The 20,847-nt window shown below is 41.7% G+C and overlaps 1 protein-coding gene across 1 annotated transcript in view; it reads left to right on the top strand.

Annotated features, from left to right (window-relative positions):
* LOC140729788 (cardiomyopathy-associated protein 5-like) overlaps positions 1-20,847 on the top strand; it is a 109,580-nt gene that overhangs the window by 57,500 nt on the left and 31,233 nt on the right. The window contains exons 6-10 of the mRNA XM_073050005.1: positions 3,680-3,801; positions 10,338-10,487; positions 13,003-13,152; positions 17,015-17,162; positions 20,426-20,559. Of these exons, the coding sequence (XP_072906106.1) occupies positions 3,680-3,801; positions 10,338-10,487; positions 13,003-13,152; positions 17,015-17,162; positions 20,426-20,559 (704 nt within the window). The remainder of the gene's footprint in view (positions 1-3,679; positions 3,802-10,337; positions 10,488-13,002; positions 13,153-17,014; positions 17,163-20,425; positions 20,560-20,847) is intronic.

The raw sequence follows: 20,847 nt of genomic DNA, 5'->3' as shown, positions 1-20,847 counted from the left end.
TTGCTTTGAGTACCATACCTCGGTAGCATGCTGCTTGTTTGAAGATTTAATTAATGTTCTGTCTGCTTCAAATGTGACACTGCTTCAGCACAGGCTTTGCAATTAGCATTGCTGTTGACTTTTTAACCATTTTGACTCACTCTAGTTAGTATTGAATTAATAGATATTCTAATGGCTCTTACAAGCTTTTCCATGACATTAATGGTATTAAAAATGAAGTATCAGAAAATATTACACACTTCATTTAATATTGATAGTAATTACTTGTCAAGATCAGCATTTGCCTACTATGCTTTTGCATGACGTTAACATTAACAGAAGATACATCTTTTCTATTGAAGTTGATTTTGCTCACACAAGTATTTTAAAAGAATATAAAGCCTCAGCATTACATGTTTGCTTTTATAAGGCACTGGTCAGACTGCATACGGAGTATTGTGAGCAGATTTGGGTCACTTGTCTAAGAAAGGATTTGCTGGCATTGGAGATGGTTTGGACGTTCATGAGAATGTTCCTGGGAATGAAAGGGTTAATGTCTGAGGAGTATTTGATGACTCTAAGCCTGTATTTGCTGGTGTTTAGAATAATGGGGGCAGGGGGAATCTCACTGAAACTTGTCGAAAGGCCTAGATAGAATGGTGGAGAGGATATTTCCTATAGTGGGTGAGTTTAAGACTGGACGGCACAGCCTCAGAATAAAAGGATGTCCCTTTAAAACAGAGATGAGGACTTTCTTTAGCCATGAATTATGTGGAATTCATTTCCACAGATGGCTGTGGAGACCAAGTCATTGGGTGTATTTAATGCAGAGATTGATAGGTTCTTGATTAGTCAGGGCATCAAAGGTTACGGGAGAAGTCAGAAGAATGGGGTTGAGAGGCATAATAAATGTGCCATGGTGGAGTAGATTCAATGGACTGAATGGCCTAATTCTGCTTCTATGTCTTGTGGTCTATGTCTCATAACTATGGGGAAACAATACTGCAGATGCAGGAATCTGAAACAAAATCTAGAAGAACTCAACTAGTCAAGCAGCATCTGTGAAAAGTGGAGCCTGTTAATATTTCCGGTCAAAGACCCTTTATCAGAAGTGGGAAAGAGAGAAAGTAGGTTAGAGGGAAAGCAATGGGTGGAACAAAGGAAACATCAATAAAAGGATGGCACAATGAACAGCTAACCTCCTTTGCCAATGTGATTTGTTCCTAATGCTGTGGGATCTAGTAACGTTGGATCAATTGGCTTACTGGAGCACACTGAGCAGATTATACAAATGAAAGGAAATAAATGGTATGTACAAGTGTTCAGTCCTGATAGAAACGGAAAGAGCATGTTACCTGAAGTATATCTGGAATGTTTTTATATCCTAGCACTTCCTCTGCCTCATGTTCTCTGCTGAATGAGCAATGAAGAGAATTGCCTGTCCTGCTGCAAACTACAACAGGGATTGTCATAATGCTGTAGTCAGCAGCAAACAATGTAAAAAGTTATTGATCAACTACAGCTACCTAATGTAATCCTGAAATGAGGAATCAGGGCTTGGAAGGGATCTTCATCCCACTGATAATATAATTAAGGTAGCAAGCCTATGGTTTATGTCATAGAAGGTTTCATACTTCTGTGAGAACAGTGACGACTGTCCTCGGAGAGATTGAGAAAAGAGTGCAGCTACCTAACAACCATGGGGAGGGGTCTGTGGTATTGAACTCTTCCATAGCTTCTCCCTCAGAGAATACCTGGCATTACTGTGGACCCTTAAACCACCACGCTGCGGTTCCAAGTCTTGCATCAAAAGTACTGGGATCACCAGTTGCAGTTCCCAAGATCTGAAGTGACAGAGGAACTCAGTGGAGGTCTCGGCTGAGGGTGATGATGTGTGGTAGTGTTGTCAGAATGAGCGGGCAGCCTGCACCAGACTGTAAGTGGTGACAGGCAAGGGTATGATGACCATTTAAATCAGGCAGCTGCAACTTTATGAGAACCTGGTGGGTTTCTGATTGGCTGATGACATGTGTGCATAATAAAAACAACTAAAATACAGTGGTGCTGAAATACGCTGTCGCACGAGGATTGATGACTTTGGGAAGCATGCCATGCTCTAGCATGACTCATAGAGGGAATACCAATCCAAATTCTCAACACAAAATTGGTCATTTACCCACTCCACTCTGGGAAATCAATTTTCATTAATGAAGCACTGAAATAAACCGAACTCTGCAATCTAATTATTCTTCCTCCCAACGCCTATACTCTTCAACAGACTTGGGTTCCCAGATGTGCCCAACAGCTATCGATTTTTTCCCCCCTTTTACTCCAATCTTTTCAAATACTTGGTATTACATTTTGAAACAATTAGTAAGGCTTTTGGTCCTCTAACTAGACTGCAATATCTGGGTCTGGAAGATCTTTAAGTTGATAGAGGCACTCTTGGAAAGTTCTATGTGATTATCGTTCTTGTATTGACTTAAATAAAAAGGGAGCTAAAGTATTTCCCATAATGACCTTAATAAATTAGAAAATCCCCATAATATTTGCAAATGATGAATACCCTTTTGCCCATCAGATTCCTCATTAGGAAAACCATGGAATCTCCCAATTCAATATTTGGTCTCTATTACTCTTCTTGGTAACCTATTGCTCTTACTGATCACCATATGAGGAATCATTTCTTCCCGTTCATCATTAAATAAGTTAGTAGTTTTACATATTCCATTGTTCTGTTTGTAACAGTAAAAATGTACATGTACTGTTCCTCTAACAGCTTTCCACAACACTACAAGACCAGCCTTCGAATTTAATGCTTTTTGGCAAAAGATCCCACGTTTCTCCAGAAATTCCCACACAATTCATGCTTTTCAGAGTGAATAAACCTCTTGACTCTCTCCTGATTGATATCTAGTCATTACTCAGGACAGGGTGCAGTATCAAAACGCCAGTAGAAGTCAAAGCACACTTAAAATGGTAATTAGGGCAGCAGAATTCTCTCATGGTCAGATAGTAAGCATATTGTATTTCAGTGGGTGTGGCGAGTCATCTCTTTTAAGTTCTTTTCAGATAGGCAAAGTTTATAGAGTATATTGTTGTTTTACAGAACATTTTCAAAGAGGCGACCCTGAATTTGTTCCCCAGTCCTGAAACTAACTCGGGAGAAATTGCTGGCTAAAGAAATTCATCCTCACCTTTCTTCTACATGGGTTCTGAGGCTGTGCCCTTTGGTCCTAGACTCACTCGCTATAGGAAACATTCTCTCTATATATCTCCACTCTATGTGTCTCTATCAATCTATTATTTTTTTTCAGATTGATTATTACAAAATTGTTTAATTTCCAAAATAATTCACTGTAATTAGAGTTGCTTTATGTGTGAAATATGACAGATTCTCAGATAATGATAGTCTTTAAATTTTCAGAAAACTGTTGATGAAACAAAATATGATATTCTTGGGTGATAACAGAATCCATGAAAATGTTCAGTGGGTTAGGCAGCAGCTGTGGAGCAAGAAAGTGTCTTGGTTCAGTTCAGTGACCTTTCACCCATTCTGCATTGTGAGTGGGAGGGAGTAGCTAAGTAATTACTCAAGATTATATTTAAACATTCCAATAATCACCTACTTTTAATAATTAATTTGCTGCTGTTATTCAAAAGGAAATAGCATAACTGATAAATCAATATCTATTTACAGAGTGATTTCTGCTTTGGAGACTGCAGTTTCTCTGGATTTGAAGCCAAGTTGGTGTTCCTCCTTGGAAGATCTTGCTGTCAAGTCTTCAAGATCTGGATTTGAGTCCTTGAAAAATTTGCCTGGTACTGCTATTAAGCTTTATTAGCTGCTTAATCTCAATAGCATAGAGATGTTTCTCCATTTAGAATCAAGTTTCATTGATGGCTTGAGGATGCTGATATAATGGGAAAATTAATAACTAGGGATGTGATTCAAAAAAAGGTAAGCAGTGGATTTTCACTAAACCAGTAGTATTACTATGTTCTTCCCTCTGGAAAGCAGTGATATAAATATGCCAACATTAATGCATTAATTAAAGTATATTGATATGACATAAGCATGGGAATAGTGCTCTAATGACTCAACGTTTGTCATAACCATCTCTATGCCTTTGTGCAATATCCATACATCTGCACCTTGAGCTGACTGGAACTTGCCCACATTGCTCCGCATCATCTTCATTTCAGTGTCTATCCTGCTCACTCCCTTGAAGTCAGGTCAGATGAACTGAAAAGCTGGCCTACACATTAACCTTTCTCACAAACACTGATCCAACAACTTTCTAAAATCACAATATTGTTAGATCTCTCAGACTCGTAATGCAACCTTGATTGCTTTCTGCTGGCAAATGATCAGAATCAGGTTTAATATCACCAGCATATGCCGTGAAATTTGTTAACTTAGTAGCAGCAGTACAATAAGATTATGAGAGGCATAGATAGGGTGGATGGTCAGTACCTGTTTCCCAGGGCACCAATAGCAAACACCAGAGGGCATATGTACAAAATTAAGGGAGGAAAGTTTAGGGGAGACATCAGGGGTAAGTTTTTTTACACAGAGGGTTGTGAGTGCCTGGAATGACTTGCCAGGGATGGTGGTGGAGGCTAAAACATTAGGGGTTGGAGAATGGCTAATGTTATCCCACTTTTTAAGAAAGGAGGGAGGGAGAAAACAGAGAACTATTGACCTGTCAGCCTGACATCGGTGGTGGGAAAGATGCTAGAGTCCATTATTAAGGATGAAATAGTGGCATATCTAGATAGCAGTGATAGGATTGGGCCGAGCCAGCATGGATTTACCAAGGGTAAATCATGCTTGACTAATCTGTTGGAGCTTTTCGAGGATGTAACCAGGAAGTTAGACGGGGGAGATCCAGTGGATGTAGTGTACCTCGATTTTCAGAAGGCATTTGATAAGGTCCCACATAGAAGACTGGTGGGTAAAATCAAAGCTCAGGGCATCGGGGGGAAGGCATTGACATGGATAGAAAACTGGTTGGCAGATAGAAAGCAAAGGGTAGCGGTGAATGGGTGTTTCTCAGAATGGCAGGTGGTGACTAGTGGGGTGCCACGGCTTGGTATTGGGACCACAGCTGTTTACCATTTACGTTAACGATTTGGATGAAGGCATAGAAAATAACATCAGCAAATTTGCTGATGATACTAAGCTGGATGACAGTGTGACATGTGATGAGGATGTTAGGAGAATTCAGGGTGACTTGGATAGGCTGGGTGAGTGGGCAGATACTTGGCAGATGGCGTTTAATGTGAATAAGTGTGAGGTTATCCACTTTGGGAGTAAGAACAGGAAGGCAGATTATTATCTGAACGGTTTAGAGTTGGGTAAGGGAGTAATACAAAGAGATCTCGGAGTCCTTGTTCATCAGTCACTGAAGGTGAATGAGCAAGTGCAGCAGGCAGTGAAGAAGGCTAATGGAATGTTGGCCTTTATTACAAAGGGAATTGAGTACAAGAGCAAGGAAATCCTCTTGCATTTGTACAGAGCCCTGGTGAGACCACACCTGGAGTATTGTGTACAGTTTTGGTCTCCAGGGTTAAGGAAGGACATCCTGGCTGTAGAGGAAGTGCAGCGTAGATTCACGAGGTTAATTCCTGGGATGTCTGGACTGTCTTACGCAGAGAGGTTAGAGAGACGGGGCTTGTACACGCTGGAATTAAGGAGATTGAGAGGGGATCTGATTGAAACATCTAAGATTATTAAGGGATTGGACAAGATAGAGGCAGGAAATATGTTCCAGATGCTGGGAGAGTCCAGTACCAGAGGGCATGGTTTGAGAATAAGGGGTAGGTCATTTAGGACAGAGTTAAGGAAAAACTTCTTCTCCCAGAGAGTTGTGGGGGTCTGGAATGCACTGCCTCAGAAGGTAGTGGAGGCCAATTCTCTGGATGCTTTCAAGAAGGAGCTAGATAGGTATCTTATGGATAGGGGAATCAAGGGATATGGGGACAAGGCAGGAACCGGGTATTGATAGTAGTTGATCAGCCATGATCTCAAAATGGCGGTGCAGGCTCGAAGGGCCGAATGGTCTACTTCTGCACCTATTGTCTATTGTATTTAAGAGCCTCTTGGACAGGCACATGGATGAAAGAAAAATGGAAGGTTATGGGGTAGTGTGGGTTTAGTACTTTTTTTTAAGGATTATATGGGTCAGCACAACATGGAGGGCTGAAGGGCCTGTACTGTGCTGTAGTGTTCTATGGTTCTATGGTAATGCAATCCATGATAATATAGAGATTATAAATAAATTAATTACAGTAAGTGTGTGTGTATATACTGTGTGTGTGTGTGTGTGTATATTAAATGGTTAAGAAATGCCAAAATAGTAACATGTGTTCACGTCCATTAAGAAATCAGAAGGCAGAGGGGAAGAAGCTGTTCCTGAATCACTGAGTGTGTGCCTTAGGCTTCTGTACCTCCTACCTGATGGTAACAATGAGAAGAGGGCATGTCCTGGGTGACAGGGGTCCTTAATAATGGATGCTGGCTTTCTGAGGCACTGCTCCCTGAAGATGTATTGAACACTACAAAACTGCATTTTATGGTTCCAATCAGCTAGCTAGTTTTGCACCAGTATCCAAGCCCACTTCCATTAATAGCTTGTCTTTCTTTTGCTCATGGATCACTAAGTTCTATTCTTCAGCAGCTTCTTCTGTGCCTTCTGTAATTTTATTGTTGAAGGGATATATCCAATCTTCCAAGGTAAATTGTAAACATCTTTTGTTTCCTATAATATTTACTGAAATTTCTGTTGTACGGAGTCCAAGTCATCTTTTCTGACTCATCTTGAGCTCTGCTTACATACTTAGGGGGGGTTTCCCTTCTATTTTTCTGCATTTGTTTTATATAAACAATTGGCTCACCAGGTACAAATTTATAGAATCTCACAGTGCCATTAATCCTAATGGCCTGTGTTAAATATTTGGATACTTCTTGTTCTACAGTTAGGTATACCATAATCATATTCTCAACAGACTCTGAAAAATAGTATGTACAATGTTGCAACAGTCTATCTCATGACATCATTCTTAACAAAGTTCAAATAATGATTATGAATTATGACAATTTGTTCATGTGTTCCCCCATAAATGACCTAAGATGAGACACCTGCATGAAATGAGGCGAAAACATATCGCCGTTCCTTCATTGTCACTGGGCCAAGATGATGGAATTCCCTCCCTAACAGCACTGTGGGTGTACCTACACCTCAGGGACTGCAGCAGTGCAAGAAGGCAGCTCATCACCACCTTCTCAAGGGCAGCTAGGGACAGGCAATAAATGCTGGCTTAGCTGGTGACACCCACATCCCGTAAATAATTTTTTTTTAAACCCGCAATGTTTGTAAAATAATATATGCATATTAGGGATATATATATCTTCCACAAACGTCTACAGATGGGCAGCAGAGAGCATCCTAGTATGCTGCATCACTGCATGGTACGGAAACAGCTCTGCGGCACACAGGAAGGCTCTACAACAGGTAGTTGAAACTGCCCAAGCAGGCACCAGCCTACCCGCTATCACAGACATATATACGGAAAGGTGCCTGAAAAAGGCCAGCAATATAATGAAGGTTCTCACCCACCCTGCTCATGTTCTGATTGTCCCACACCCATCAGGGTGGAGGCTATGTAGCATCCACACCGGGACCACCAGACTCAACAACAATTACTTTCCCCAAGCAGTAAGGGTGATCGACACCTCCACACACTAAGCTACCGCACCACACCCCCAACCACCACTACGTTATCATTTCCTGTCAGTCATCTTATGCATAGACACTCCTATCATCACTTCATGAACATACAATCAATCAATCTTGAGTATTTATATTTATTGTGTTTTTTATTATTGTGTTAATATCGGAGTCTACAAAGCAAGTGGTCCTGCTGGAACTTACTGTCCCCTGGGAAGTCCGGATTGAAGAGGCCAACGAGCGCAAGAGGGCTATGTACACATATCTTGTTGCAGAATGCCGGAACAATGGCTGGAGAGCTCGCTGTGAGCCAGTCGAAGCTGGGTGCCAGGGCTCTGCTGGCCATTCATTACAGCAGACTCTTAAACTCCTTGGAGTAAAAGGACTGCAGTGCAGAAGAGCCACCAAGAACATTCTGGAGGCTGCTGAAAAGGCCTCGCAGTGTCTGTGGATCCAGAGGGGGGGATCCGTGGATTAGTGCGCCACTTGGACACAAGTCAAGGGCTAATCACCACCGGCTGGGTTGCCCGGGCGAGGGTGTCTGATGATTAAAGACCCGAAACATCCTCTGATCCTGGGTTCATCACTGAAGACGTGTCCAAGTAGCACCAGAAGGTGTATTCTATTCTACAACTGCTCTTTGCAACACACACAAAATGTTGGAGGAACACAGCAGGTCAGAGAACCCCTGGTCAGGACTGGAAAGGAAGAGGGAAGAGGCCAGAATAACAAGGTCGGAGGAGAGGAAGGAGGACAAGAAGGTGATAGGTTATGGGCAGTGTGGAGAACAGGTAATAGGCCAGAATGGGGAATGGAAGAAGAGGAAGGGGGAGGGTAAAAGAAAAAAGAGAAAGAAAAAAAATATCAAAAGGAGAAATTGATGTTCATACCAGCAGGTTGAAGGTTACCCAGAGGGAATGTGAGGTGTTGCTTCTCCACCCTGAGAGTGGTCTCATTGTGGCGGAAGAGAAGCCCATGGACTGACATGGCAGAACAGGAATGGAGATAGGAATAAAAGTGGTTGATCGCCATTTGTGAATGGTGAAGTAAACATGTGGTAGGATCCTGCTGAAGATGTTGGAAATTGCAGAGGAGGATACATTGGATGTGAAGGCTCATGGTATGGTAGGTGAGGACAAAGCACAACTCTATCCATGTTAAGGTGGCAGGAAGAAGGAGTGAATGCAGGAACTGGAGGAGATGCAGGTGAGGGCAGCATCAATGAAAGGAAACCCCATTCTTTGAAGAAGGGGGATGTCTCTGATGTCCTGGAAAGGAAAGCCTCATCCTGGGAACAGATGTGGTAGAGACGAAGGCACTGAGATAAGGGAATTGCATTTTTATAGGAGGCAGGGTGGAAAGAAGTATAGTCAAGATAGCCATGGGAATCGGTAGGCTCATAAGAGAAGTTGGTAGACAGTTTATCTCCAGAGATGGAGACAGAGAGATTGAGAAAAGGGAGAGAGGTGTCAGAAATGGACCGAGTGAATTTGAGGGCAGTGTGGAAGTTGTGGGCAAGGTTGATTGTGTTCTTTATCTTACATTTTTTGTTGTTGTGTCAGAGCCAGAGTAACAATTGTTTTGTTCTCCTTTACACTTGTGTACAGGGCATGATATTAAGCAATCTTGAATCTTCTTGAACCTTGAAATAATGAATGTATATGGCAAATAAAATTAATCCTTGATCAACATATGGCTGTGGCTAGAATTCTTAAGGGGTCAGTGACATCGAGTACCTGACCTCCAGAGTATTCAGAGTTTGTGTGACTTTATATTGTGTTTGTGGTCCATCTTGGCGAGACAAGGGTGATATCCTAGAGCCTCCCCTTTCTCTTGCATTCCTTGGGTGAATGAGTTTTTAAAGGGATGGATCAAAATATCAGGCATCAGTTAATTAATTCTATTTTTGCCTTTTAAGTTTAAAAGTATATAATTCAGCGTACATCCTTTAAAATGTCTAAATGAAAGTCCAGTGTTGCCGTCAGAGGCAGAGCACAAATTTAGTGGCATTTGGCCAGTGGCAGAGAGGGGTTGGGTAAGTTTCCCAGCAGTTGCTTCAAGCTTGGAGCTGTTGACTCGCCAAGAAAGCTGTCTCCTTCAGCACTCACTGAGGACTTGAGGAAACTTTTCAAAATTTTCCATCATTCCCAGCTCTCTCCGAGTCTTTCTTCCTCCCCACTAATATGAGGGCCTTGATCATAATGTAATACTTTGCCAATTCTCTGCAAAATAACACTTCAACCAATAGCAATCCAACGTGTGCCATTCAGAAGATGGGAGTTCTCATGGGGCCATTAGTCATTATTTCATCTTTTCCAAGAACTGTGAAAGACTTATTTCAAGTCATAGAACCTATAGACCGTGTTTCCTCTCTTATCCTTAAGGAATCAACTATAGTTTCTTTTTATAGTCATGTGCATCACCGCAATTGCATGTTCCCTTCTGGAATTCAAATTCCCTTATTTTCTTATGATGTGGGAGGCAATTTGGCCCTACAAGTCTATGCTGGCTGAGGAAGAAAAGTATTTCATGACAGAGGAATGCCAATAACACTTAAAAGGATGAGTATATTTTTCAGCATATAAAATTTTTAATTTGTCTCACAGAATTTTATTTTTTTTTCAGTTCCCCACTCTCCAAAAGTTGTACCTCAAGAGCCAAATACAGCAACCAGCACAACAATAACCGTCTATTGGACAGTTGCAGAGGAAGATGTCATTGATTATTTCCAGGTGTACTGTGTGGAGCATTCTGAGGGAAGCCGAGAACTAAGCGGTAAGGACCCAACACTGATCATTGTCCATTTTTGATCTGATTCCAATACGTCAATGAGCTTTATAACAGAAATCGCTAAATAATTACAATACTGTACAGTGCACCTTATTAATAATAAATTCCTACTTGGGCCCTTAGCTCCCAGTGGAGCATAAGCCATTGATGACCTCCAACTCCAACTTCCTCAGAAGTTGATGGTATTGGAAATAATTCAGATGGTTGATGTAGGTGGTTGATGGTTAGGTTAAGTTGGTCAGTGTTGGAGTTTACCAACACTTCGGCAATCCATTGCCGGACTGGCCTATACAGCTTCACCAGAGCCCTGTTAGACAGCCTTACCCATTTCCCCCTCTCACGAAAGGAACGTAGGGTTGGACTTTGAGAGGCGTGAATATCTTTGTTTAATTATCCATTTCATCTCCTGAGCCTCACAAACTAAAGTGAAATACACTGGAAGATGGAAATCGGAAATAAATATAGAAGATGCTAGGAATTCTCAATGGGTCAATTAACGTCTATAGAAAGGGAGAAAAGACAAACATTTCAAGCTTTGACTTTACGTCAGAAGCTCCAGTGAGATTATTATTTATCTATCTCTCTGGCCGTAGATGTGATCTGAGCTATAAGACGGGAACAGAATTAGGCCATTCAGCCTATTGTGTCTGCTTTGCTACCTCTTGTTTCTGACTTTATCTTGCAAATACAAGCCCAGAAAGTAAAAGATTTCCTCTGTCATTCAATTCTTTGCAGGTTGATAAACATTGCGGAAAGATCTCATGCAGTTGTTCTCTAGCTAAGTTTGTATTTTTGGATTTTCCCACCCAAATGTGTAATAAAGCATTTACATAAAGTGGAGTTTGTGATGAATTTCTGAAAATTAAATGAAATATTGAAAGGGCCACCTTTTAATGTGTCCAATGGATAAATATAAGTTAAATCAAAAGCAAAGTAACTAGCTTTTGTTATAGAGCCAGTGCATTATTAGATATGAAGCCACATTTATCAATGCACAAACTTAATAGATAGTTCTTAGACCATAGAAAATAAAACAGTATAGCACAGGAGGAGGCCCTTCAGCTGAACTAATTAAACTAACAACACCTAATCCCTTCTGCCTGCACGTGGTCCATATGCGTCCATTCTTGGCATAAACCCCCCTGTCATATCTGTTTCTACCACCACCACAGCAGTCCATTCCTGGCAGCCACTACTCTCTATGTGTGAATAAACCTCCCCCACACATCTCCTTTGAACCTTCCTGTTCTCACCTCAAATACATATCCTCCAGTATTAGACATTTCAAGTTCAAGTTTAATTATCATTCAACCATGCAGGAATACCAAAAAAAAAGCCAAATGAAATTACGTTCCTCCTGGTCCAAGGTGCAAAACACTGACCCAGCATTCATACATGGCACAAGACACATATAGTACATATAAGACAGCAGTAAACATACAGTCTCTCAAAAATTATTTGTCGCCCAAGTACCTGAGTGACATAGAAACATATAAACATAGGAAACCTACAGCACAATACTGGCCCTTCGGCCCACAATACTGTCCTGAATATGCATTTACTTTAGAAATTACCTAGGGTTACCCATGGCCCTGCATTTTTCTAAGCTCCATGTACCTACCAAGGAGTCTCTTAAAAGACCCTATCTTATCCGCCTCCACCACAGTCGCTGGCAGCCCATTCCACACACTCACCACTCTCTGCATAAAAAACTTATCCCTGACATCTCCTCTGTACCTGCTTCCAAGCACTTTAAAACTGTGCCCTCTCATGTTAGCCATTTCAGTCCTGGGAAAACACATTGTCCTGTGAATTGATGGTGCATGGGGTGTTGTCGACAGGAGCAAGCAGTTCTCAGCAGTCCCCAGACAAACATGCAATCGAGTTTGTGTTCTACAGAGTGAACATTGGGGGCAGCCCCCAATTTAACATACATGCCACTCCACAACACCTCCAGCATTTACCCTCGTGGACTGCAATAGGCAAGCCCGTGGCATGATGCTTAACTTCGCTACAACCGAGGCTACACAGCTCCCACACTGATTAACCAGTGAACGATTCACTCAGTATTTTATATTACCAATGTCCACCAGCATTTTATGATTGTAAGAAAAGCATCCAAGACATTCACTCCCTGTTAGACCGCACACCACTGACTCCGACACCTTTCTGTGGCAGGCAGCAGCACGGTCTGCACCAAGTCCAGCTCCTCCACCAACGAACAACTCGCTGATGGGCTAGACTTGCAGTATTTCAACCCTGATGGTGGCCTATTGATGCCTCTCATAATTGTATCAACTTCTATCATATCTTCCATCAGTCTCCACCATTCCAGAGATAACAAGCCTAGTTTGTCCAGCCTTTCCTTGTATCACATAGTCTCTAATCCTGGGAAACCTCTTCTGCACCCTCCACATCATTCTGTAATGCAGTTCCCTAACTGCAGCTTAACCAGAATTTTATAAAGCTGCAATACAACTTTCTCACTTTTTTCTTAAAGGGAGTACTACTGAAGAATATAAGATGGCGGTGAAGGAAAGTTACTGCGTTCTGGACAATCTGGAGCCAAGCAGGTGTTACCTAGTTTGGGTGATGGCAGTGAACTTCGCTGGGTGCAGTTTGCCCAGTGAGAAAGTGATGATTCAAACTGGTGAGTATGTTCAAGTGGTGCGGCTGAAAAATATTCTACTTGGTGATAATGTGTTTTATCTTTTAGCTAGAAGTTCCATGTAAATGCCACCACGAGTTGATTTCCTACTTCGTCGTTCAATAAACTCATTCAAAGAGCAGTTTACACAGCTGAGCAGTGGATTAGCTACAATAAGTGGGAGCACACACAAATGCTGGAGGAACTCAGCAGGCCAGGCGGCATCTGTGGAAAAGAGTGAACAGTTGAGGTTTCTTGGTCCAAAGCGTCCAAGGTGCTGCCTGGCCTGCTGAGTTCCTCCAGCGTTGTGTGCTGCTTGGATTTCTGGCTTTTGCAGATTTTCTCGTGTTTGCAATAGATAGCAGTTGTCTCTTTGGGTTAGAGAGGACTCCAATGGCCAAATCTCCAGTCCACAACACTATACGATGGCCTTTACTACATATGTGCACATCAGGTGAGAATGGATTTGATCCAAGTGTGATCATATTTCTCTTGTATCACTCACCCCTGTGACTGGATCACAATCTGACATTCCTGAGGTTCTCAGAAGAACAAAGGAGATTGCGTAAGATGAAACACATCAAATTATCCGTACCTCAGGAGCTTATTTAAAGACATACAACACAGTAACAGGCTCTTTCAGCCCAATGAACACATGCCACTCAATTATACACATGTGACAAGTTAACATACCAACTCATACATCTTTGCAATATGGGAGGGAACTGGAGCACCCAGAGAGAACCCACATGGTCACAGAGAGAACGTTCAAACTCCTTTCAGACGGCAGCAGAGCTTGAGCCCAGGTTGCTGGTACTGAGCTAATCACTACGCTACTGTGCCACCCTGTGCTGTTGAGCAAAGAAAGCTAGTTTTAAAAAAAAATCTTATGTGACTGAGACTTCCTGGTTCTTGAGATATTTTACTTTCAATTCTTGAATTACCTCGAGCAGGACAGTTCACCAGTTCACTTTGAAGCAGAATTTTGCCAACTTGTTCCCAGACCCTTGACAAATTTGAAATAAGTCTCTGCTTAATCTGTGAGGCTAACTCTAAATTACTGAGCTAATGTCCGGCTTTTTGCTTTAATGACAACTGAATCAATTTCTGTACAACTTGAATGTGTTATTTCACAAACAATTATCATCTGCTGAGAAGTACACACATAACTGCATATTTTTGGTTTTTGCTAATTTAAATTAAGTGTCTGATCCATTACCAAATCATTGAGTTTTTTACTTGGAAATAACGTCACTTGCAGTTACTCAGCTAAGATTGAGGAAAAGAGGGATGCTGGTGCCATCTTCTCTAAGAATCTTCACCTTGTGGTGGTGGAGAGGCTTGTGAGTTCCTGAGATCCCGAGGGTGATGGCGCCTGGTGTTCAGCCATCTGGCACATGGCTCCTGGTAGGGTCACCCATGGTGGTAGGGTCAAGGGGGAGTTTCTGGATAAAAAGCAATCCAAGTACGACCTCCAAATAAGCAGTGGAGCTGGTTGAAAGATGATAACACATCACAAGGGGAGTGAAGGCAGAGGAAGGCTGAAGCAGCCCAGTCATCTTACATTCCATGCCACTGGGTCGTGACCCCGATCTGTCAAGGACTGCTTGGTGGCTCCCCATGCACAGATATTCTTCATTAAGGGAGAATGCAACCCCTTAGGAGGATGCTGTACTCAACTCAAGTGCTTGCACTGCTGCTACTGTCATGTTAAGCTGCATCTTCCTTGCAGCTAACTGCAGATCCCAGTTGGATTAAAGGGGCACTCTGTCAAAACAGAAATGCTGAAATGTTCAAACAACACGCACAAAATGCTGGTGGAACACAGCAGGCCAGGCAGCATCTATAAGGAGAAGCACTGTCGACGTTTCGGGCTGAGACCCTTTGTCCTGCCGAAGGATCTCGGCCCGAAACGTCGACAGTGCTTCTCCTTATAGATGCTGCCTGGCCTGCTGTGTTCCACCAGCATTTTGTGCGTGTTGTTTGAATTTCCAGCATCTGCAGATTTCCTCGTGTTTGCTGAAATGTTCATGTCAGCATGCATATTGTTGGGTAGTGGAATCGATGGAGGTTAGGGAAGAAAAGATCCTGAAACATTTTATCTTCATTAAATATGCTGTTTATATTACATCTCTTTGTTAGGTCACCGTCACCTGTTTAACATTAATTGTCAATAGATTTGAATCTGATATATTCATGTTACAGAAAATTCAGAGCCATTGAGCACACTGATGTATGATTTTGATTCACACTCTTTCAAATGAGAGGAGTGTATTGGGCTCAAGATATTCACTGCCCTTTCTGAAGGTGTTAATCTCTTTTTTTTAAGAAAGAGACATTTAATTGGCAAAGAATGGTTTTGTACTATGTCTCACAAGAAGTAATGCCCCCTCCTGAAATGTTAAAACCATAGAAGTCATGAATTTGTTCCACATATGAAGACAGCCTTGACAATGCACTTCTAACATAAATCCATAACCAGTTCTGTGCACAGTCCACTGGATACTCGATCACCCATGAGACCATCATTGTCTCTTTCTAAAAAGCTTCAAACTTAGTTGTTGGCAGAAAGACCAAGGCAAAACCCTACAGTGTTGAAATAAAAAGAGAACGTGCTGAAAATATGCTCCAGATCGAATGCCACTTAATGGAGAGTGAAGCAGTTAACATTGAAGAAAGATAATTAACAGTTAGTGTTTCGCATGAATGATATTTCACCAGTGCAGTTTCTAATGAGAGGTCATTATGCAGATACATTAAATCTACATTTCCCTCTTTCTACAAATGATGCCTGAGCTGCAGTCACTTATAGAGTTGCTGTTCCTTTTTTTTTCATCTTCCCATTTGACCCTCCAGTTATGTAGAGGCTGATTTGTGCTGTGGTGTGTCACCTTCATCAAGTGTTTCATCCAGTTGTCTATTCATTAGCAAGATCCCTTAACAAGAAGGAGTGTCATATCTGTTACAAACATTCCATCAAGGGTTAACATAAAATATTTTATTTTTCCTCTTCCACATTGCTGTCAAAACTAGCAATATGTAGTAAATACCAATCTTCACTGCTTAGCAGCAAATTCAGCTGTGTGGGTTTCCTCCCACGTCCCAAAAGCTGGCAGGTTGGTTGGTTAATTGGCCACTGTAAATTATGTAAACATGGCAGTGAGTGGTCGAATCTGGGGAGTTAATAGGAATGCGAGGAGAATAAAAAGAAATTAATGGAAATTAATGCTTTAGGTTGGTGTGGACCCAATAGGTCTGTTTCTGTGTTGTGTAACTCTGACTATAAAATCAGTTTATGAAGTAATCTGGGTATTTTTTGTAAAGGCCAGTATCGTCCTTGATGACTGTACAGTAAAACCTATCTGTTTGTTGATGGCCAGTGGTTAAGGAAATCTGCTGCTCTTAGTCCAACTATGTGGATCAGTCCAATGCAGTTGACTCTCAGCTGCCCTCTGAAATGGTTGTAACAAATCATAATTAAAAATAGAACACATCAATAGAATGAGCAACTATGTGGGAGAATCTTCCTCATTGGGGCTTTATTGGTTCAATCATCACCTTTTCAGGGAATTAGTCGTGAATATTTATTATTGATCTGCTGGTGATACTCATGTCCCATAAAGAAAACTTAAAACTTAGCATTAGCCAGAAATTAAATTTTCAGTCTGTGGAATGGGGTGTGATATTATGTGATGCTTGTAATGAAGTTGGCCCAGCTTGATAGCGTTATGTTTTGTTCATTGTGATGGTGGTGAAAAGCATACTCTCCATGTACTGAGGATTTCCTTTTACAAAGTAGTAAGTGGCCATTGTACAGTCAGGAGATGAAGCTGCATAATCTTATTATGACTTGTCTCTTGCGTAGTTCCAGCGGCACCTATGATTAATGCCGAGGATTGTACTGTGTGCTGGGACAGTGCCACCATCCGCTGGACTTCTGGAGATCTCAATACTATTGACTTCTTCATCCTTGAGTTTCACAAACAAAACTATCATCAAAAATCGAAGTTCAGGTCAGTTTGACTCCTGGTCGAGAAGTCTTCTTATTCAGCTGTTATTTTCTAAAAAAACTTCTCTACTAATTTTTAAAAAAGCAATTACAAATGTGAAGTATTTTATCAGCTGGAACACATCTTATGCTCTGTGGCTCCACACTTCCACTTGTATGGGAAACAGCTGTTTTCATTGGTACAAGTGTGGTGCAGTTAGAGCAGACTGTATGATAGAGTACACCTGGTACAGGTAAAGAAAGTGGACATTTCACTGGACATAAAGCATATGCCAATAATGAAGTAAAATGACCTCGCCAGCAATTTCCTCAGCTTTGATTCCCTGGTCTGAATAAACCTAACATTGGTGATCATCTCAACAATATTCCCTGACCCTGTGTGCCTCTGGCGCTGTGTTCTTACCATCCTGGACAGAGCTGCCCCATGCTGAAGGGTAAACCAGCCTTAGGGAGGTAGGAGCCAGAGCTCTTCATGATGAAAGGTTTCGGCCTGAAACGTCGACTGTTTATTCATTTCCAATAGATGCTGCCTGACCTGCTGATTCCCTCCAGCATTTTGTACTGTATGTGTAACTCTTCATTTATCCATCTCTTGCGTCCTCAACATCCTGCCTTTCTCTCTCCTCATTTGTGATACTCCTTATTGTAGGACCTTCGCTTTCCTATCATTTTCCTTCCTACCTTTCCTCCTTCATCTTTCCCTCTCCCTCTATGTTACCCCACATTCATACACATTTGGTCCATGCTCCTGTTTCACCTAGATATTGCATCTGATGTGGCCTCCCAGAATTTGCCTTTGTCACTTATGGGCCCTATGATTTGGATGGCACCCTGTCATCAGACAGATATTAAAATCACACAGTGAACAGAACAGATTGATTCAGCTTTATAAAGCTGCTAAGCTTGGAAGACTTGTAAAGCTGGTTCATGATCTCTGAAATCTGCCAACCAAGGAGCAGCACTGGGTACTTTTCAAGTTCTGGAACATTAAACAGTTGAAAGTACTGATATTGACAAAATGCACAAGCACTTTTTTTTTAAAAAGAGCCACCATGATCTCTCTAGATCAGAGAAAAGAAGTAAAAGGGTCATATTTTGCCCCCTCTCCGTTCCCTTCACTGCCCCCTCGCCCTCACCCTTTCCCATGTTTAGATTATACTGTATGCTCATATCACGAGTTAGACTTGAGTCATCTGAATTCTGGGAAAAGCCTCACCAACTAATCCTAATACGTAAGTAAGGTGTTTCGGCTCTAATGTTAAGTTTGAAAATGAAAGCAACATTTGATGTCTGTATTGCTAATTATAGTCAAGTGCCCAGAGGTTATTGTCTGTTATTTCATAATATGAATTATTCAACACCTGTAGAGATAAGGTAGTATAGGCTTGTATTACTAGACCATTTGTGCAGACTAATAATCAGCGGATATGCCTTCAAATCTCTTAATAGCAACATAACTGGTTAAATAAATCAGTACTGGTGACTATAAAGATATCAGAATGTCATAAATTGTGCAGTGGGGAAGTAAATCTGTGATTGTACACTGATCTGATCCCAGACCCACTGCACTGTGGTTGACTCTTAGCTGCCCTCTGAAATAGGATACAAGCACAGATGGTAAATGCAAACGTTGACAGCAATCTACACGTTCCATGACTTAAAATAATACAGAAGCTAGAAAGTCATCTTAGCTGCAGGTTTATGACTTCCATTAGTTAGTTTTGATAGTTTCTACCCCACTATTATAAGACTATTAGATATTCTTTAGTATGATAAGGTCTACCTTGTTATGACCGTGCACTTTATTGCTTAACTGCACTGCACCTCCTCTGTAATGGTTGCACTTCATTCTGCATAGTTATTGTATTACCTTGTTCAATCTGAATTCACTGTAAATGAGTAAATCACACAAAATGCCGGAGGAACTCAGCAGGTCATGTGGCATTTATGGAAAGGAAGAGTCAATGTTTTGGGCCAAGTCCCTTCAACATCCTTTCAACATTCCTTGACTTCTCTAGTGCCTTTAACACCATCCAGCCCAAGATCTTAAGGCACAAACTAACGGAGATGGGAGTAGACTCTCACATGGTGGATTGGATAGTGGACTACTTGACAGATAGACCTCAGTATGTGCGGTTGGGAGACTGTAGGTCTGACACGGTGGTCAGCAGCACAGGGGCGCCGCAGGGAACCGTACTCTCTCCGGTCCTGTTCACCCTGTACACATCAAACTTCCAATATAACTCAGAATCCTGCCATGTGCAGAAGTTCGCTGATGACACGGCCATAGTGGGGTGTGTCAGGAATGGGCAGGAGGAGGAGTATAGGAAGCTGATACAGGACTTTGTGATATGGTGCAACTCAAACTACCTGCGTCTCAATATCACCAAGACCAAGGAGATGGTGGTGGACTTTAGGAGATCTAGGCCTCATATGGAGCCAGTGATCATTAATGGAGAATGTGTGGAGCAGGTTAAGACCTACAAGTATCTGGGAGTACAGTTAGACGAGAAGCTAGACTGGACTGCCAACACAGATGCCTTGTGCAGGAAGGCACAGAGGCGACTGTACTTCCTAAGAAGGTTGGCGTCATTCAATGTCTGTGGTGAGATGCTGAAGATGTTCTATAGGTCAGTTGTGGAGAGCGCCCTCTTCTTTGTGGTGGCGTGTTGGGGAGGAAGCATTAAGAAGAGGGACGCCTCACGTCTTAATAAGCTGGTAAGGAAGGCGGGCTCTGTTGTGGGCAAAGTACTGGAGAGTTTAACATCGGTAGCTGAGCGAAGGGCGCTGAGTAGGCTACTGTCAATTATGGATAACTCTGAACATCCTCTACATAGCACCATCCAGAGACAGAGAAGCAGTTTCAGCGACAGGTTACTATCGATGCAATGCTCCTCAGACAGGATGAAGAGGTCAATACTCCCCAATGCCATTAGGCTTTACAATTCTACCGCCAGGACTTAAGAACTTTTTAAAAGCTATTATTAATGCTTTTGAGATAGTGATTTAGATGCATATCATATTTTTTACTGAGTTAAGTATTGTATGTAATTAGTTTTGCTACAACAAGTGTATGGGACATTGGAAAAAAGTTGGAATTTCCCCATGGGGATGAATAAAGTATCTATCTATCTATCTATCATGCAATGAATTGTACTGTATGAACAGTATCCAAGACGAGCTGTTCTGAATTCCAGCGGCACATGTGACAATAATAAACCAATTTCAACTCCAATTTCAGTTCCAACCTTTTGTTTTTCCTTTCAGGTCCATGGCAGGAATCCGAGGATGTGAGCAGACAGTCAGCTTGCCCCCACTTGAGAACTTCCTGTTCTTTGTTAAAGCTGTGAACAGTCTTGGATGCAGTGACACAAGCAAACCAGCACTGATTTCCACTAAAAGTAGGAGATGTATTGTTACAATATTTGAAAATGAAATGCTGGATATCTCAAACAGTTTTTCCTCATCTAATTTAAGTAATTATTTGAAACAAAAATTGTTGAGGATTTGCATTATTTTCTAGCCTGGAAGGAAGAAATGCAATAAAGCAGTCAATGAAATGAAACCAAAGATCAGAGTAGCTTTGAACTAAATGAGCCTCATGAACCTGATTGATTTCTTTGAGGATGTGACAAAACAAATTGATGAAGGTAGAGCAGTGGATGCGGTGTTTATGGATTTTAGTAAGG

Source organism: Hemitrygon akajei, chromosome 6, assembly GCF_048418815.1.
Source record: "Hemitrygon akajei chromosome 6, sHemAka1.3, whole genome shotgun sequence".
NCBI lineage: Eukaryota > Metazoa > Chordata > Chondrichthyes > Myliobatiformes > Dasyatidae > Hemitrygon > Hemitrygon akajei.
The sequence above is the reverse complement of the archived record's forward strand: the minus strand, read 5'-3'. Positions and strand labels throughout refer to the sequence as shown.